The sequence below is a fragment of the Ursus maritimus genome, unplaced genomic scaffold, assembly GCF_017311325.1.
Source record: "Ursus maritimus isolate PB19 unplaced genomic scaffold, ASM1731132v1 scaffold_2, whole genome shotgun sequence".
Classification (NCBI taxonomy): domain Eukaryota; kingdom Metazoa; phylum Chordata; class Mammalia; order Carnivora; family Ursidae; genus Ursus; species Ursus maritimus.
In genome coordinates this window covers 44,180,523-44,199,657 of record NW_024424452.1, presented here as the reverse complement: position 1 = coordinate 44,199,657, position 19,135 = coordinate 44,180,523, and the positions used below count along the sequence as shown (strand labels likewise).

At 42.4% G+C, this 19,135-nt stretch overlaps 1 protein-coding gene across 3 annotated transcripts in view; it reads left to right on the top strand.

Annotated features, from left to right (window-relative positions):
* Positions 1-19,135, top strand: part of COPA (COPI coat complex subunit alpha) — a 43,926-nt gene that overhangs the window by 6,509 nt on the left and 18,282 nt on the right. For all 3 annotated transcript variants that reach the window (XM_008700694.2, XM_008700693.2, XM_008700696.2), the window contains 10 exons: positions 1,260-1,340; positions 5,349-5,425; positions 6,160-6,269; positions 11,318-11,427; positions 12,798-12,897; positions 13,460-13,595; positions 14,123-14,205; positions 16,704-16,854; positions 17,788-17,854; positions 18,772-18,847. In XM_008700694.2, the coding sequence (XP_008698916.1) occupies positions 1,260-1,340; positions 5,349-5,425; positions 6,160-6,269; positions 11,318-11,427; positions 12,798-12,897; positions 13,460-13,595; positions 14,123-14,205; positions 16,704-16,854; positions 17,788-17,854; positions 18,772-18,847 (991 nt within the window). The remainder of the gene's footprint in view (positions 1-1,259; positions 1,341-5,348; positions 5,426-6,159; positions 6,270-11,317; positions 11,428-12,797; positions 12,898-13,459; positions 13,596-14,122; positions 14,206-16,703; positions 16,855-17,787; positions 17,855-18,771; positions 18,848-19,135) is intronic.

Genomic DNA, 19,135 nt, shown 5'->3' with positions numbered 1-19,135 from the left:
TGTTGAGGACCTCCTAAGTGTTAGCCGCTGTGTTAGGTGCTAAAGGTATAGTGTTGAGCATGGTGGACGAGGACCCTGCCTTCAGGAAGCTTGCCTTCTTGTTTGGACTATCATACTTTCAGGTTGTTTGAATTTGTTACAGGAAATGGTATTACCTTCTGTAATTTACAAAAGAACATTAAAATTTTTTTAAGTAAGAAAGAAATAGTAACCCGGCTTGAGGGTAGATTATAAAAAAATTTTAAATGTTAAAATGTTTAAAAAAAGCCAACTGACCTAATTTTGCACTGTTGGGAGGTTTTCTGGATGGGAGTGTATGCTTACGTTTCTGGTCCTGGTTTAGTGTCTTCCTTAGTTATGTTTATTGATACCTGGTACTTTGGTAGTGAGCTCAACTGTATATCTCAATATGATGTTTTTCTGCTTAGCTCACCGTAACTGAGCAAGGTAGTATTTTCCATAGTGATGAACTAAAGTCTGTCTGCCAAGTACAGACCATGAATGTATGGGCATCATTTGCCACCAAGTTAGCAGTCTAAGAGAAGATGATGCCGCATGTTATATTATGTATTATATATTATATATATATGATATATAATATATTAGATATGTATGTTTCCTTCAGAGTCATGGTATCTGTCCTGCTTCTTTTTATCCTGAGTTAAGGTAGTAGGTCACGCACCAGGGGGTCAGTGTTCAAGCTAAGAACACAGTTATGTAGTAGAAAGAAGAGTTGAGCCCCAGATAAACCTCTTGTCTCATGTTATTAAATAGAGATGGTTTCTCCCCAAAGAAAGGAAAAACCTTTTCATAATTGTCCCCACCCCAGCCTTGCCTTTTTCCCCTCTTCTCGTGTTTAGCTGACCTACATTTTCATCTTTGCTTTTTTTTTTTTTTAAGATTTTATTTATTTATTTGACAGAGATAGAGACAGCCAGCGAGAGAGGGAACACAAGCAGGGGGAGTGGGAGAGGAAGAAGCAGGCTCATAGCGGAGGAGCCTGATGTGGGGCTCGATCCCATAACACCAGGATCACACCCTGAGCCGAAGGCAGACGCCTAACGACTGTGCCAACCAGGCGCCCCATCATCTTTGCTCTTTTTACCTCCAGTCTTAAGTCTTAAACAAGACTTCCTATCAAGGTTCCTACTTATTTAGAAATTCCAAAATATAAACCAAATGTATTTCTTGAGAAACCTGAACCTCTTTGAGGCTCAAGACCCTGATGTCCTATTGCTTAGTTGGGTTTCTCTTTGCAGGTGTGGAATTACAAGCTTCGGCGCTGTCTCTTCACGTTGCTTGGGCATTTAGACTACATTCGCACCACATTTTTCCATCACGTAAGTAGCAATGCTGGCTCTGGTTGCAGAGCGTTTTTCAGTTTCTCTCTGGGAATCTTCTGCTTGCTTCTCCAAAACCCATGCTTTGATAACAGAATTATTGGAGTTCTTGGAGTGGCTCTTCTAGAATCTGTGTGGTGTTGACCTTTCTGCTTTTTTCCTTCTGCAGAAGGAAGCACTTAGGGTTATATGGAATTTAATTTATTTGGATTCAGTGGGCTGTATAAGGAAGGCATTGATTCTCTATAGGGAAAAGTAGAGATTTGATTTCAGGTTTGCTGAGCTAGTGAACAAAAGATTGCAGACTAATCCTATGCGGGGTGTTTTTAAGTAGGTGTGTCTGGAGGGAGGTCAAGGTTAGATGCCATTTTGATGAGCTAAGAAATGTTTTGAAGCATTAACAATCAAGCGCTTCTATCCTAGGATTTTAGGGTACAGTAGAGGTTGTTCCTTTCGCCAGGCTTTCTACCTTCTTTGATCTGTCAGGTATCCTAGAAGACACAGTTAAATGTAGATTAGAGACTCCCAGCCTCTTAACCAGTCTCAACCTGGCTGGATCTTTCTATAATTATATGTTATTAGATTTAATTTCTACTGTTTCCTAAGTCGCTTGAATTAAGTTAGAATATATTGAAATAAACAAGAGTTTCCTGGCTAAGTATAATTTATTTCTTTTTGTAAGATTAAAAAAATTTAGAATGATTGCAAAAATTATAGCAAAAATATTTGAGAATTTTCACCCAAGAGGTGAAAGATCTGTACTCTAAAAACTATAAAACGCCTGATGAATGAAATTGGAGATGACACAAAGAAATGGAAAGACATTCCATGCTCATGGTTTGGAAGAACAAATATTGTTAAAATGTCTATACTCCCCAAAACAATCTACAGATTTAATGCAATCCTTATCAAAATACCAACAGCATTTTTTCACAGAACTAGAACAAACAATCCTAAAATTTGTATGGAACCACAGAAGACCCCGAATAGCCAAAGCAGTCTTGAAAAAGAAAAACAAAATTAGAGGGGTCACAATTTCAGACTTTAAGTTATATTACAAAGCGTAGTAATCAAAACAGTATGGTACTGACATAAAAATAGACACATAGATCATTGGAACAGAATAGAGAGCCCAGAAGTAAACCCACAATTTTATGATCAATTAATTTTGGACAAAGGAGGAATGAATATATAATGGGACAGTCTCTTCAACAAATGGTGTTGGAAAAACGGACAGCTACATGCAAAAGAATGAAACTGGGCCACTTTCTTTCACCATACACAAAAATAAACTCAGAATGGTTTAAAGACCTAAATATGAGACCTGAAACCATAAAAATCCTAGAGGAGTGTCTGGGTGGCTCAGTCAGGTAAGCGGCTGACTCTTGATCTCAGCTCAGGTCTTGATCTCACGCTGGGTGTGGAGCTTACTTAAAAAAAAAAAAAAAAATCCTTGAAGAGAGTACAGGCAGTAATTTCTTTGACATTGGCCGTAGCAACATTTTTCAAGATAATGTCTCCTGAGGCAAGGGAAATAAAAGCAAAAGTAAACTGTTGGGATTACATCAAAGTGAAAGGCTTCTGTATAGCGAAGGAAACAGTCAACAAAACTAAAAGGCAACCTGTGGAATGGGAGAAGATAGTAAATGACATATCCCATAAAGGTTTAGTATCCAAAATATATAAAGAACTTAAAAAACTTAATACCCAGGAGTGCCTGTGGCTCAGTCAGTTAAGCATCTGACACTTGATCTCAACTCAGGTCTTGCTCTCAGCGTTGTGCATTCAAGCCCTGTGTTGGGCTCCATGCTGATGGTGGAGCCCACTTAAACAAACCAACAACAAAAAACTTAACACCCAAAACCAAATAATCCAGTTAAGAAATGGGCAGAAGATACGACCAGACATTTCTCCAAAGAAGATATGCAAATGGCCAACAGACACCCAAAAGATGCTCATCATCGCTCAGCATCAAGGAGATACAAATCAAAGCTACGGCGAGGTATCACCTCACACCTGTCGGAATGGCTAAAATCAACAACAAAAGAAACGACAGGTGTTGGCGAGGATGGAGAAAGGGGAACTCTCGTGCACTGTTGGTGGGAATGCAAACTGGTACAGCCACTCTGGAAAACAATAGGGAGGTTCCTCAAAAAAATAAAAATAGAGCTACCCTATGATCCAGTAATCACATTACTGGATATTTACCCCCAAAATAAAAAAACACTAATTCGGATGGATACATGCAGCTCTATGTTCATTGCCACATTAAATGCAATAGCCAAATATGGAAGCAACCTAAGTGTCCATTAACGGATGAATGGATAAGGAAGTGTGTGGAATGTTCAGTCTTTAAAAAGAATGAAATCATGACATTTACAGTGACAGGGATGGTACTAGAGAGTATAATGCTAAGCAGAATAAGAGAAGTACAAATACCATATTTTCTCATTCATGTGGAATTTAAGAAGTACAACAAATGAGCGAAGGAAAAAGAAAGAGACAAACCAACAAACAGACTCTTACCTCTAGAGAACAAGCTGATGGTTACCAGAGGGGAGGCGGGTGGGGGGATGGGTGAAATAGGGGATGGGGATTAATGAGTACACTTGCCATGATGAAAAAGAAAATTCTCAGAGCCGGTGCACGCCTTGCTGTGAGCTCGTGGCTGGTGTTGAGGAGGCCGTCCTGCTGGCACTTAATCCTGGAGGACTACTTCACTTTATGAGAAACGAAGCCAAGCGTGCTCTCTGTTTGATGCATGAAACTTCTCTCAATGCACAAAACAGGATGGAGGAAATACATTTTATTAAGGCCGCTCTCTAAGCCCTTTCATCCTACATTTTCACCTGCAGCACTACTGGGACTTTGAAGAAATCAAGTGCAGTGTAAGACCCTGTGGTGTTTGCTTTTATTTTAAGTCTAGAGTGACTGGAGGAGGAAGTGGCCTTTGTGAATGGAATGCTGAGCTGCCCAAATGGTTTTAGGTACCTCTTCCACGGTTCTCAACCACGGGGGATTTTGCCCCCCAGAGGACGTGGTGGTGTCCAGACACATTTTTGTTGTCACGGCCTAGGGAACGACGGCTGTGGACCTCTGGTGCGCAGACTCCACATGTGTGGCTAAGCATCCCGCCATGTGCAGGACGGCCCCTTAGAGAATCATTCGACCCAAAAATGTCGGTTATAACCCCATTTTATGGATGGAAGAAACTGTAAAGTAAATAATAGAAATAGATGTGATTAATTAAAAAAAATCATTTGAGAATGATAACTGCTCGATGAGATGACCTGTGAAGCAGGGATTGTTTGTGCTCAGCGTGAGGGACATGTTGAAGACCTGCCTAGGACAAGTTGCCGTCCAGTTGGAAAGTTAGAAAAACTTTCTTCTATTTTCTTGGTTCAATAAGTATATGTGTGCCTTGTACTTAATAAGATTTACATACAAAATCTTACTAAGTGAGGATACAACTGTGAATAAGAAATACCTTTTCTCAATGAGCTTACAGACTCTAAAAGAACTAAATTGTTTTTCCATGTTATTTGCTGCTTTGCTTCCTGAGATGGGAATTTTTTGAGACTGGATGGTCTGACAACGAGTCAGACCATAAAACAGTGTTCTAATCCTAGAGTGAAAGAGAGAAGATCCTTTCATAGGATCTTAACTTACAGGACCAGCTGTGTATAAGTAGAAATACATGTTTGCACACACATACACATAAAAGTAAGTACGATATATATTCTTTGCCTCTCAGAATCCTCTGTGCCGTTGTCTGGCTTCCGTTCTGAAATCTCCAGGTGAAAGTGCCAGTGTGGGAAAAGCTGGTAGAGTGGTGGGGAGGAGAGAGCGAGGCTGTGACTCAGAAGCTATGGTCCCTTTGTCTAGGACAGCTGAGATGCCCAGCAGTGGGCGGGGGGGAGGGGGTTCCTGCAAGGAGAGGAATGGTTACAGAGCCCGAAAGAACACATTTGTTTAGTGTTGAAACCCTTTTTCTGGGTTGTCTTTCAGGAATATCCCTGGATTCTGAGCGCCTCAGATGACCAGACCATCCGAGTGTGGAACTGGCAGTCTAGAACCTGTGTCTGGTAAAGCAGGAGATGTGGCTCTGAGACAGGCTCTGTCCTGCCTCGTGTTTGCATAATGAGCTTCCCTTCAGAGCAGTCCTTTCCCTTCCCTAGTGGGCCCTGCCTGCTGATTAATTACTGATTGTATTTGTAAGATGCTTTTACATACAAAACGATAAATACAGAGGCAAGCTTATTAGTAATACGTCAATCTGGATTTTCTGATCATTTCTTGCCAGGGAAGGGAGGTCCTATCATTAACCTTTCAGAACAAAACTTTTAGCTGGTTTTCAGTTCTGTTCCCGTGAAACCTGAGTCAGGGTCTAGACCTCCATCCTCTTTTGTGTTCGGGTCTTGAGCTTTCCATGAAGACGTAAGGACCGTTGAAAATGATGCCATTTAGGAGGGATATCCCACCAAAATCTACCCGGTAGTTTCCAGCATAAATTACTAAGATTCCGTTTATTTTGATATATGAATGTTTTTAATATGAGAGGAGAGCTGTGCAATCTCGTGTCTCCTGAAATGAGTAATATTTGAATGCTGAAGCTTCAGAGGAAAGAAGGGCACTGTTGTTAAAACAGCTGACCTTGCTTATTGTTTCTAGTTCAGAATTGTTAGGATGACTTGCCTTTGCCTCCAAAAAGAATACTTGGGTCTGTTATCTGTTAAAAATGGAGAGTGGTATTTAGTGTGTAGGAGTCTGCTGAGTCCTGCCTCTAATCTGGTATTGTCTTTCTTTTTTCTTCTTGCAGTGTGTTAACAGGACACAACCATTATGTAATGTGTGCTCAGTTTCACCCCTCAGAAGACCTGGTTGTGTCAGCCAGCCTGGACCAGACTGTGCGTGTTTGGGATATTTCTGGTGAGCTGCCCAAGTTCAGGGGACAGCCTAATCACGTCTGGCGCAAAACTGCAATTGCTTGAAATAGTGAGGGTAGTTAGCTTAGAACAGGAGAAGTTAGAATATTCTGTTCTCGTGTAATAGCATCTCTGCTTATGAGGGTATTAAATCTGCTTTTGATGGTTTTTCATGTTAGCGGTATTCCTGAGAAAAGTGGCTGCCGTAGAAAGTGTATTTAACTTGAAGAAAATTTCACTTTGTAGTTAGAAGAGTTTGAAGTTAAAATTTAGATATTGGTATATAGTATGGTATATAGAATCTATATACTTGGGAGTATTTGATTAAAATCATGCCTTCCAGTAAAGTTAAACAAGAAATAACATCTTCCACCAAAACCAACTTTAGGAATAGATCAATGCAGGGAAACAGGACTCTGGTATCCTGGGACCTCATTTAGAAATAGGGAATATCCCTCCATTTCTTCTAACGTAGGGAACACAGGGGAGAGTGGGGTTTTTATGTCCAGAACACCTTTCAATGGGCAGACTTCTAGAAATTAAAATGACCAGAAATTAAAATAGATTTGTAGATTTTGGATAGTTGGGATAGTCCCTCCTTTCACCGTTTATGTATCTTGATTGGGGATAAGGATTTAAAATGTTTAGTGCTATGTAGAGGAAACGTGAGAAGTTGCTAGGTCGAGAGCGTAAATGCAGGGAGAGGATGGCTCTTGTGAGGCGGGCAGGCCGGCTGGCTGGCTGGCTCGCTGGAAGTGCTTCGGGGACAGTTGGAATATGGAAAAGGAACTCTAGATGCTGTGGTTCCCTGCCTAGTAAAATTTACTTATCACTTGCTGAATTGTCTCTCTTTGTTGCCTTTGGAATTCTTAGAGATTGGGGTTCTGTGGAAGGTCAGTGGCTAGGCTGCAAAACACTTGTTTTGTTATAAAAGGAAGGCCCCCTCAGAGGTCCTTGGCCTGGTTCTTTGTGGTGGTAAAGGCGTCACCCATCTGAATCGTGTGGCCAAGGTGGTAGCTTTTCTCAGCTCCCTTGTGACACGGGGGCCTGGAGCAGTGTGGTACTTGTTCTTCTTACAAGCCACGAGTGAATAGCAAGTTAGAAATGGGGATTTCTGGGTGCAGCACTTGGAATGTTGTAATAGCAGCTGGTTAAGATTCATGCAGCATAGAAAGCAGCCGGGGGCAGATGAGGACAGTGGGAGAGCAGAACCTTTGGGGGGGTTTTTTGTTTTTTGTTTTTTAATTTTTCGACTTTCTAATGTATATGTATTTTGGCAGAGATCTGAAGAGCTGAAAACGAATTTAGGTGACACAAATGCTCTTATCTGTCTCTCCAGCCCCCTTCCCTTCCCAACCACGAGAAGAGTTTTTGACAGAAACTTAGTGTATGTTTTGTGTTGTCTTTAACTTGGGGATGACAGTCTGAGTCCTGTGTCATGACAAACCATTGTGATGATGCTCGTCTTAGAAATTCTAGAATTTTCTGTGGTTTTCAGAGGGTTAGGATTAGAAGGGAATGGCATCAACAGGACTGTGTTGGAGATGGGGAAGTTGTACTCTTTTCCACTAGGGCTCTTGCCATTGCAGTTTTTCGTCAGACTGATGCGGCTTTTTGAAGTACACCCGGATGTGACCAGCCTTGCCGACAGGAGTTGAGCGCAGGCACCAGGAGCCTGTGCTTGCTCCTCACCGCTAGTGCCAGGGAGCTCCTTGTTTACTCTCTCAGTAACCTGGCTGGGGCTTGCCATGGTGTTTCACTGTGCACACATTCAAAGCCCCTCTCTGTCTCTGGATGCAGGAGCCTGATGGGCTTGGGTCCGGCTCATGCTGTTCCTGCTGATCAGCAGCCGTTCTTTAGACTTGCATTTCCCAGCCAGAGCTCTGTGACAGACTTGAGCACTACCCAAGTACTTCCAGTGACTGTTTTCTCGCTTCTTCCGAGAATGGTGTGTAGCTAAAGCCATTGTAGATGATAAAGAAGTTAATTCGTTACATGCGTAAAGGGATGCTTTGGCCATTAGGGCTTAATTCTGAGAAGGGCCTCTTACAGCAGGCTCTGAGAGTGCTGGTCACGCCCCCCGATGCTAGCACCGCAGGTGCCTGGGCCTAGCCACAGCGATTGGGGCCGTTAGGTGGATGGATTCTCACCGATCACCTGAAATGCCCAAGGCAAGAAATCCTTGTCTTCACTTTTGTAGGTTGGAGATTATTTTTGCATCAGAATTAAGGACCTTAAATCTGAGAAGAGAGGGAGAGAGTGTGACCCCAGTTGGGGTTTCTACTTGCTTTTGAATGTGTGCAGTGCATGGGTCACTATCTAATATGATTGCAGTCACTGTACTTATTTAGCATATGTGATACTGAGAGTTTTGTGCTGACTTGCTCTACTAATGTGAATGCTCTTTACTGTTTCTCAGTGTTTTTCTCTACTCACAACTCTCTTGACTTCCAGTAACCCCTTAACCAGAGTGAAAGGAGATGCTTTTGTCTTTAACCAAATGGAGCTTTGAGTTAGACTTTTGTATTTATTCTTTCCCTTTCTGGAAATCAGCATACTCTTTTTAGCGGCGTTATTTTTGCCTGGGTTCAAATAAGTCTGCACCTGAATTAGCTTTCAGGTCTGTTAGGGACCAGAGGTAGTAATTCCGAGAGAGGAAATGTTAGTTCTGAGTCAGAGAATGAATACCCTCACATTTAAAGGACTGTTGAAAATTCTAATTGTTTGGAATGTCTAACTCTCTGAGCTCAGTATACAATAAAAAACAGATCTTTAAAGGAAAACCTGTCTTCTTATCTGTCCCATGAGAATTGAGCCCCATGGGGCTTACTTAACCCGAATCTTCTCTGTTAGCCCGGCAAAGTGTGTTTAAAAGAGAATATATTTACAATCTAGATATAGAAGATAGGTTACTTTTTTAGCTTGATCTTCCAAGTAAACTGACAGTTAAATTACCTTAATGTGCTTACACCTTTGCATGTCAAGCCCATGTACTTCAGGCTTAATCTTTGAAATGACAACTAAAAAAGTATTAATTTGCTGCCAGTTCCTGTCCTTATTCCACTCTTTTTACTACTTCCCCTGGCCCCCATTGGGAAGCGTGCGTCAAACTGGTCCAGTCTGAGAGTGAACTCCCTTCCCTCTGGATTTGAGTAGCTGCTGTAGAAATTTTCCATCTGTCGTTCAGTTGTAGTGAGTGGCTTGTCAAACGCTCAAATTTTCTTCTCTGAGTATCTTTTCACTGCCTGTCACTATTCATCTGTCTGTTTTTGCTCTTCCCCCTTTCCTGGATCATGACAGCAAGTGCTGCAAAGGCTTGCATTCTGTCATACGGCTTTCCTTATGATGTGTTTGTTGAAGCTTATTGGAGGTGAAGTTCCTCACAGCTGTCTGTCTCTGTGTCTTCCTTTGAATCTGTTTCATACACCAGACTCATTAGAAGAAGTTGACAGATCCCATTAAAGAGACAAGCGAAGTAAGTGAGAAGAGACATTAATGTATTTATGAAGCCTTAAAAAGTGCATTTTTTTAAGGCATCGGCTTTATTTCTCTCACCTATTGACTAAATGCTCATCTTGGACAGGGGATGAGATGATTGACACCGTCCGGCCCTTTGAAGCACTTGCCTCCCCAGAGCTGGTGTCTGCGTGCCACTGGAAGAGATTACATTAATACTGTCATTTTGAACTAACAAAGATAAATATAATCATTAAACTTCAATGTTTCTATTTTCCAACAGAGGCCAACATTTAGGCTTAAAGTGACTTAGGTTTAATTTCAATAATGGCTTTTATTTTCCCCCAGTTATGGATACTTGTTTTTTATTTTACAATTGCCAGTAGTTTGAATTTCCGCTTTCCCCCACAAGTACTTCAAAAGATAAAATTTTAGTCCCAATTCTATTTTCTTATTTGTATATAATTATACCTGCTTGCCTGTCTCAAAGGTTGTTATCAGGATCAAATTACAGAACATCTGTTAGAGAGTGCTTTGAAAATCACAAAGTGCTTTTCTAATGTAAAGTAGTTGTATCCTTAGCATAGCTTTGGTTGTGAGTGTACCACAGTTTAAGGATAGGTGTAGTTGAGCCGTGAGTTTGGGTCCTATACAAGTAAGACTCTTCTTACCCTGGTGTCTTTTTTCTGTTGTTTTCAAAGTATGGGCAATTCCTCCCAGTGAAACTAGCCTCCAAAAGGTTTAATGGCAAAATCCACATCTTCAGATCTGTAACCAGCCTTTTTAAGAGCTTAAGAGGACAGGACCATTTTATTTTTATTTATTTATTTATTTTGACCCTAACTAGATTTTATTAGTCATGATCTAAAGGAAAGAAATTACATTGATCTGGCAGTCTTTCTGTAGAGAATACATTATAAAGTTCTGTGGTGCATAAGGCCATGACGGTTTAAATTATTTTGTTCCCTGCCATAGTCACATAGAAGAGTACCCTTTCTGCATAGTTGGACTTTTATACTCTTCCACCAAACAGCCGTCTGGTGTTTAATAGGCCTTGTTTCCTTAGCTGCCCTGTAACTACCTCGTGAGCTGCTGAGAAACTTCCCGTTTGAAAAGCCCAGAGCTGTGACTTCGCCAAATGGTTTTCCTTTCAAAAGTTTTTGAGGCGATGGAAGAAAAGTTGCTACAGTTGTCATAAAGTTGAAAGTGGAAATGGGAGGTTTACCATTTTAGGCCACTTTTCACGAACAGTCAAGACTAGAAATGATCTCAGGTCGACAGCTCTTGAGGTGAGGCTTGCTGAGGAATTGGCCATGTCAGAAATTTGGATTGCCGTCCTCTGGGCGAGGATCCCAGTATCAGGGCTGGTAAGTGTTCAGGGAGGGAGACAGAGGCTACTGGAAGTACTTCAATATCTTGAACATTTTCAGAAAGAGATAGGAGCTCTTGACTTCTTTCTTCAGTCTCTCTAGATTTCTTTTTCCCTTCTTTTTCTTCAACATTAGTCTCTCCCTGTACCTTCCTGTGCCTCTGTTACTGTGTTCTTTTTGGTAACATTATTTTGTGTCTTCCATCCCACTCCTCAACCCTTCAAAGGTCTAAGGAAAAAAAACTTGTCCCCTGGTGCAGTGGAGTCCGACGTGAGAGGAATAACTGGGGTTGATCTGTTTGGAACGACAGATGCGGTGGTGAAGCACGTGCTGGAGGTACTTATCTTCACAGCCAGCAGCTGCTCTGGGCTCTGGTCCGGGAACTGGGGACAGTACGCCACTCGTTTGTTCATTCCTGCAACAAAGATTGTGCGGTGCTCAGTAAATGTCGGGCATTGTTTGGAGGCACTGGAAACAGACTAGTCCGTGAGCCAGAAGAAATGAAGCCTCCGTGCCACCTAAGGGAGAGTCACATTAGCTCCTAAACCCAGTGGGGGAGAGGGAGAAAGCTGGCATAGGCTCCATCACCATCCCAGAGCAGAGTCCGTCCGCACGCCTCTTGTGAGCGTTGGGATGGGGGTTGGGGTTGTGAGTGAATTGGAGTTATTGAGGACCAGCCGTGTGTGAGTAATTCGTGTGCGTGGTGAGAAAATAGAAAAGCATTAGAGAAAGAAACTAGATTTGTAAAAATATCTAATTTAATCCTCACAGCTGTCTGCTGAGGTAGATATTAGTAACTTCGTTTTACAGATGAAAAAAATTGAGACTCAGAGAAATTGAGCAGTTTACCAAAATCTACATGTATCTAGTAAATGGAAGAACTGGGATTTGAACTTGGCTAGGACTCCAAAACCCAGGGGGTTTTCGCCACAGCACGAAGTCTCTAAAACACTGCTGATTTGCACCTACCTCACCTACGATCGTGTTGTAGGACCGAATACAGCTGTATAAATGAGGTAGAAGTTCTTAAACTTTGTGTTCGGATAGCCTCTTTATACTCTTAAGACTTACTGAGGACTCCAGAGACATCTTGTGTATGTGATTTATATCTTTCAATTTTTACCATATCTGAAATTAAAACTAAGAACTTTTTAAAACATAAAATATATAAGCACACATTCCATTAGCCATCAAAGGAATGACATCATGTCACGTAGCCTCTGGAAAACTTTATCCTCAGGAGAGAATGAAAGTGAAAAAAGGCAAATCATGTCTTAACATTATTACAAAAATAGTTTTGACCTCGCAGATTTCCGAAAAGGGTATTGGGACTCATCTGAGAGTTTCCCAACCACATTTCCTTGTTAAGTTATAAAATTGGTTTTTATTCTTGTGATGTTAATAATTAGTTGGGGAAATAATATGTAAGTAGACAACAAAACAAGGCAGTGTATCCCAGATGCAGATGGCACTGAATTTGGGAGTAGAAAGATTTGGGAATTGCCATGAGAACTTGGGTGTAATATTGGATGGGTCGACATGGTAACTCTCATGTTCATATCTTAGAATTGCATAATCCCTTGAGTCTCTTCACAGGAAGAGTAAAAACCAGAGACATTTTTAATAACCACCAGCGTGGCCCTTTAGTTTGCTTTCAGTAATAGTTATAAAGCCATTTTAGAAGAACCACTGCTTTTTTCCCACAGGGTCATGATCGTGGAGTAAACTGGGCTGCCTTCCACCCCACTATGCCCCTTATTGTATCTGGGGCAGATGACCGTCAAGTGAAGATCTGGCGCATGAATGGTGAGTAGACCAGTGACAGTATCACCGTGTCTAAAAAATCGACTGCTGGCCAGCAAGGTGAAGTAGCCAGGTCTTCCGGACTTAGTGACCCATTTTCCTACCTTAGGTTCTTACGCTAATCCCAGGAGCATAAAAATTGACCCGTTCTCTTTTATCCTGTTTGTGAGGCATCCTGATTTTGAGGATTCTGAACATAGTTAAGAGTAAACATTCATTCAGAAAACATTTATTGGGTACCTGCTTTGTACTAATCATTGTTCAAGGCTCTGGAGATACAATGGTGACTAAAACATATGGAACTTACATTTATTCCATCATGACAGCTAGTGACAAGACAGGGTAAGAGGACGAAGAATGATGGAGAAGAGGTGCTGTCATTGATAGGAGGGTCCGAATGAAAGAACAAAGAAACGTAGAGATTCAGAGGCTTAAACGAAAAACTTGCCCTGTTAGAAGTTGCTTATGTAGCGTTTTGGAGTAGCACCTAGCATTGCCATACTTTTAAATTCTGAACTTGTAGTAGTAGGGAGTTGTGATGATCTAATTCTCTCTGGTCCTTCAGAGTCAAAGGCATGGGAGGTTGACACCTGCCGTGGTCATTACAACAATGTGTCTTGTGCCGTCTTCCATCCTCGCCAAGAGCTGATCCTCAGCAATTCTGAGGACAAGAGTATCCGAGTCTGGGATATGTCCAAGCGGTAAGGGGGCTATGATGGTGTGTGACCCAAGCCAGGGGAAAGCCCCTCCTCTCTCTCATTCTCTCTCCTGAAAGTTAGATTAGACTGCTTCTGTGTGTCTCTCCATCTTCAGCATTCGGAGAAGTCAGATCCGATGTTACGAAAGCTTCGAGGGGCCTGGAGATCAGCCAGCATTTACAGGTCTCCCATCAAATACATCTTCCACGTGCATTCTTTTTCTCCTCCCAATTTAAGCATGTTCTTAGTAGTTAGAGAAACAAGAAATATGGAATGAAGGTAGTATAACAGGAAGTCATGACGAGTGAGGGGAAACTGAAATACCAAAATAGTAGGGTCAGCAGGGTTTCCTCTTACTCTTGGAAGAATTTATCAAGACTCCCTTTACTTAGTATATGCAATTTGCTGTCCCTGATTTAATCTTTAATCAGTGTACTGGCTTACACTCAGTGTTCAGTGCTCTTGTATGTGATAGGCTGAAGATTACTCAGAAACTAATATTTTCCTTTGTGTACCTTTTGCTTTCCTAGGACTGGCGTTCAGACCTTCCGCAGGGACCACGATCGTTTCTGGGTCCTAGCTGCCCACCCCAATCTGAACCTCTTTGCAGCAGGTAAGGGCCATTTATTCTTTTTCTCTTGTTTAAGTTCAAAGTTTGTAAGACGTGAGAGTGATTCTCCATTAGCTTTCTCTCCGGCTGATGCATAGCAGGGTGGTGGGGAGAAATAGGATTCTCAGAGAAAGGAGGTACTCTCTACTCTCCTTTGCTCTCCCTTACCTTCCTGGAGAACCATTCTTTCAGTGCTCGTTCTCCACCCAGATCCATTTGGCAGTAAAGCCCCTTCCCTTTGATCAGTTAGGAAGCTAATGGTGGACACTCAGGGTTCTCAGATAGAGGCACTGAGGAGCTAGAGGCTGAGTTTCCGTCATCTGTTTAGCAGATACATACTGAGCGTCAGGCCCTCCTGGGTGCTGCTGTGAGAGCAGTGCCTCAAGCAGGGTCCCCGACTTGATGGAACTTTTATTGTAGTGAGGGGAAGAGAGACCATGATAAGTATATAAAACAACACGTGGAAGATGCTTTGAAGAGAAGTTAAACAAAAGGAAGGGGCGTGGAGAGGGATGCGTGTGGGCGCTGCTGCTTCATGTGGGGTGTTGAGGACAGTGAGGGGTGTCACACGCCGATGGTGCTGTGAGGGGTGCAGCATCGGAGGCCAGGAGGGGCACAGCGAGTCGGGGCTGAGTCGTGGGAGGGAAGAGCAGGCCCCGCTGTGCTGCGCCTTATGAACCAGGGCTAGAGTCAGGATTTTATTCTGAGTGGGTGGAGAGCCATTGGAAGGTGCTGGGTAGGGAAGTGAATGATCTCATTTATGTGTGGAGAGCTGACCAGGAGGACAAAGGTCGGTTTCTCTGAGAGATGGTTGATGCTAGTAGGGAAAAAACAAAGCATTTTTTAAAACAACTGGGAAGGCTTTTTAACCTAGCATCCTCATTCAACAAAACCTCTTATGTTCTTGCTATATGCCAGGGACGGGGGAAGGATGGAAAGGATTCTAATTTCTGTCTTCAGGGAGCTCGTGGTATAGTGGAGCTGGTGGCCTTAGACCATTACCGTGCAGGGGGTTAAGTGCTGTGCTGGAGGGTTTTTTATTTTTTGTTTTTTTAATTGAGGCATAGTGGACTTACTGTATCCTCTTAGTTTCAGGTGAACATCATAGTGATATGATATTTTTATATATTACAAGGTAGATAATCCTCATGATTGAGTTTAGTTACCATCTGTCGCCACATGAAGTTACTACAGTGTCATTGACGGTATCCCTTATGCTGTACATTACATCGCCATGGCTTCCTTATCTTGTAACTGGGTACTTCTGCCTCTTGATTCCCTTTACCTGTTTTGATCACTCTCCACCACCTCCAACCTCTGGTAACTTCCAGCTTGTTCTCTATGTCTGTGGTCTGTTTCCATGGTGGTGGTGGTGGTGGTGTTCATTTTTGTTTGTTCTGTTTTTTAGATTCCACATATAAGTGAAATCTTATAGTATTTGTTATTCTCTGTCTGACTGACTTCACTTAGCATAATTCCTTTAAGTCCATTTATGTTGTTGTAAATGGCAAGATTCCATTCTTTTTTACAGCTGAGTAATATGCCTGTGTGTGTGTGTGTGTGTGTGTGTGTGTAACACATCTTCTTTATCCATTTATCAGCGGACATTTACACTGCTTTCATATCTTGGCCGCTATAGGTAATGTTGTGGTGAACACGGAAGTGCACGTATCTCTTCAAATTGGTGTTTTCATTTTCTTCAGATAGATACCCAGTAGTGGAATTGCGGGATCATATGGTATTTCTATTTTTAAGTTTCTGAGGAGTCTCCATACTGTTTTTATAGTGGCTGCAACCAGTTTACATTCCCACCAACAGTGCTCAAGGGTTCTCTTTTCTCCACATCCTCCCCAACACTTGTTATTTCTTATCTTTTTGATTCTAGCTACTCTGACAGGTGTGAGCTGATATCTCATTGTGGTTTTGATTTGCATTTCCCTGATGATCAGTGATGTTGAGCATCTTTTCATGTGTCTCTTGGCCATCTCGGTCTTTTAGAAATGTCTATTCAAGTCCTCTGCCCATTTTTTAATTGGGTTGTTTGTTGTGCGGCTTTCTTTTTTTATATTGAGTTGTGTTCTTTATATATTTTGGCTATTAAGCCCTTATTGGATATGTGATGTACAAATATTTTCTCCATTCAGTAGGCTCTTTCATCCCTTTCCTCTTGTTGATGATCGTTTGCTGTGCTGAAGCCTTCTAGTTTGATGAAATTCCGTTTGCTTATTTTAGGTAAAATGAAGCTTTGTACGAAGTGTTAGGAGAACACAGAGGAGGGTGTGTCCAGATGTGGTGGTATGATCTAGAGGATGAGGAAGGGACTCAACAGAGATTTATCTGAATAAAGATTCTAAGAACTGTGAGAATTTAGACAAATTAAGGATGCATTGAGGTATCTTGGTTTTTAGCATGCATGTGCAATCCTCGTGCTTGTCTATCTCCTGTTTCTAGCTTGCTTTCTTGCTTGCAGCTAACTCTTTCCTCTTCTCCCTGTGCCCCAGGCCATGATGGTGGCATGATTGTGTTTAAACTTGAACGGGAACGGCCAGCCTATGCTGTTCACGGCAATATGCTACATTACGTCAAGGACCGATTCTTACGTCAGTTGGATTTCAACAGCTCCAAAGACGTAGCTGTGATGCAGTTGCGGAGGTAAATCAGACCTGTTCTTCCCTCCAGACGCTCTCGTCTGTCGCCACGAGGTGATACCCAACCACCTGGACTCTTCCAACAGCATTTTGGATCTCATCTCCTCTCACAGATTGAATCCCTCTTGTGGAGGCTGCTCAGTTTAAACCCCAAGAGCATGGTGGGCAAGGAGGATGCCATGAGGGGAATGGGAGTTTCCCTACAGAGAACGTTAGGGACCCTGTGCAGAGAAGACCATAACTGCCACAGTCCGCCAGGTCTCTTGCAAACCAGAGTCTCCTTGGTGACAGGCCTTTTTGCCTCTGTTTGGCATTTCTGTAACTCTTCTTTGCTTTCCAGCAAAATGCACACATCTCTAAACTAGAATATATGTCTCTGGAAGGTCTTAACTCTGAAGATACGATAACCTCTGGGATGTCTGGCAAAAAGAACTGTCCTCTTGGAAAGCCAGCTGCATCAGCATGCTGAAACATTCATGGTGGCAAACTCTGGCATGAGGGTTTGATAACCACCCTACAGCATTACTACAATAAAAAGATGGGTTTATATGAACACTCCAAGGGACAGGAGAAATGAGCCAGAGATAGAGCACATCACGGAACTCTGTGGTGTCCCCTGCAATTATGTGTAGGAATTTGTACCCAAGAAGAACCAATCCCACTCACTACAGTGAGTGCTAACCCTACCTTCCGTTGAATAATTGGGCTTGTTCTAGGGTTTTTTCCTTTTTTTAAACTGCTTGTCAGAGCTGAATTAGGGATGTCCCCAAGCCTTGAAGGAAGGAAGAGAGTAGATGCAATATTTATTTTTATTCCTGATTATAAAAGTGATGAGTTTATGTGTAAAGACTGGATAAGTAGGAGGCGTGGGAGTAATTCTGTTCTTCCGTCCTTATTCCTCTTCCGTGTTTTTTCTTTTTTCCATGTATAACTCCAGTGGCTCCAAGTTTCCGGTGTTCAATATGTCCTACAATCCAGCAGAAAATGCAGTCCTATTGTGTACGGTACGTAACCTGTGGAGTCCTCCTAGGACCTTCCCGTTTCCCACAGGTCTCTTTCTCATGCCCTTAGGGAACCTCTAGTGGCTGCTTAGAAGCCATTTAATGGTCATTTTGAGAGAGCTAACATAGTGGACAGGCTCCAAGCAGGTCCGCTCCCATGATCATAAACACGTTAGGGTTTGTGAATTTCTTTTGCATAAGGAGGATGATCTCTAAACTTAGCGGAGCATCGGATGAATGCGCGAAATCACTATACACATCCTATATGTGTCCTATGCAAAGAGGATGCTTATCTTGATTCCTCTGTGTGGGTAAAAATCGTAGAGCTGACTTGGAGGAGGGTTCCTTTCAGTGGAGTTGCCCTCAGGGTCAGCAAGTAGCCCCCGCAGGTCTTGCCATATCGTTTGGGGGAAAAAGAAATGACATTGTAGTTTTAGTGCCCTGTTTGCCGAATAAAAAGAATGAAAACCTGTCTTTCCCCATATGACTTCAGGTGTCTAATGCGGTCCTCGCTCAGTATGTAAGAACATTTTTTTCCTGACAGTTGTCTTTACTATCTTTTCTTTTGATTTTTTTTTCCCTTTAAACAGACTTGAAAGGTGGTGAGTACGTGCAGGTAGAGCAGCCAGAATATTGGGGATTTGGTTCGTTCATTTTTGGAGCCAAGAGCAATCCTTGCTTCCTTTCACATACTATCTGCATCTTTGGGGGATACAAAAAATAAAGTGCCGTGAATTCTGAGCTCTTGGGCAACGAGCCTGAGAATTTTTAGCTGTAGAAACATTCGCTTGCCCTCTGAGTGAAGGGTGAGGAAGGGCTAGCTTCGGATTGTTGTGTGATGGCATGGTTTTCTCTTTCGGGATAAACTGCCTCCTTGGGTTCGTCTCACTCACGATTTGACCTCTCTCTGTCCTCTGCAGAGAGCCAGCAATTTAGAGAACAGTACCTATGACCTGTATACCATCCCCAAGGATGCGGACTCCCAGAATCCTGATGGTAGGTGCACCCTGTGTCTGCGGCCTCTGCACACAGCTCTCCTCTCCCGCGCCGTCCCGCCTCTTTGGGTGTTTCATGTTCCCTCCCCAGGCTGCGGCCACATCGCTCATGTCTGTTGGCAGGGGCCGCTGACAGTTGCATCAGAGGCGACCATGGTGTGAAATATTCATGTTCCTCCTCCATTTTATTACTCCAGCTAGATATATATATTTTATAATTTAGTTATTAGAAACTCTCCATTTTCTCTTTCAGCACAGCATGTTATCCTAGTTTATTGTCAGCTGATAG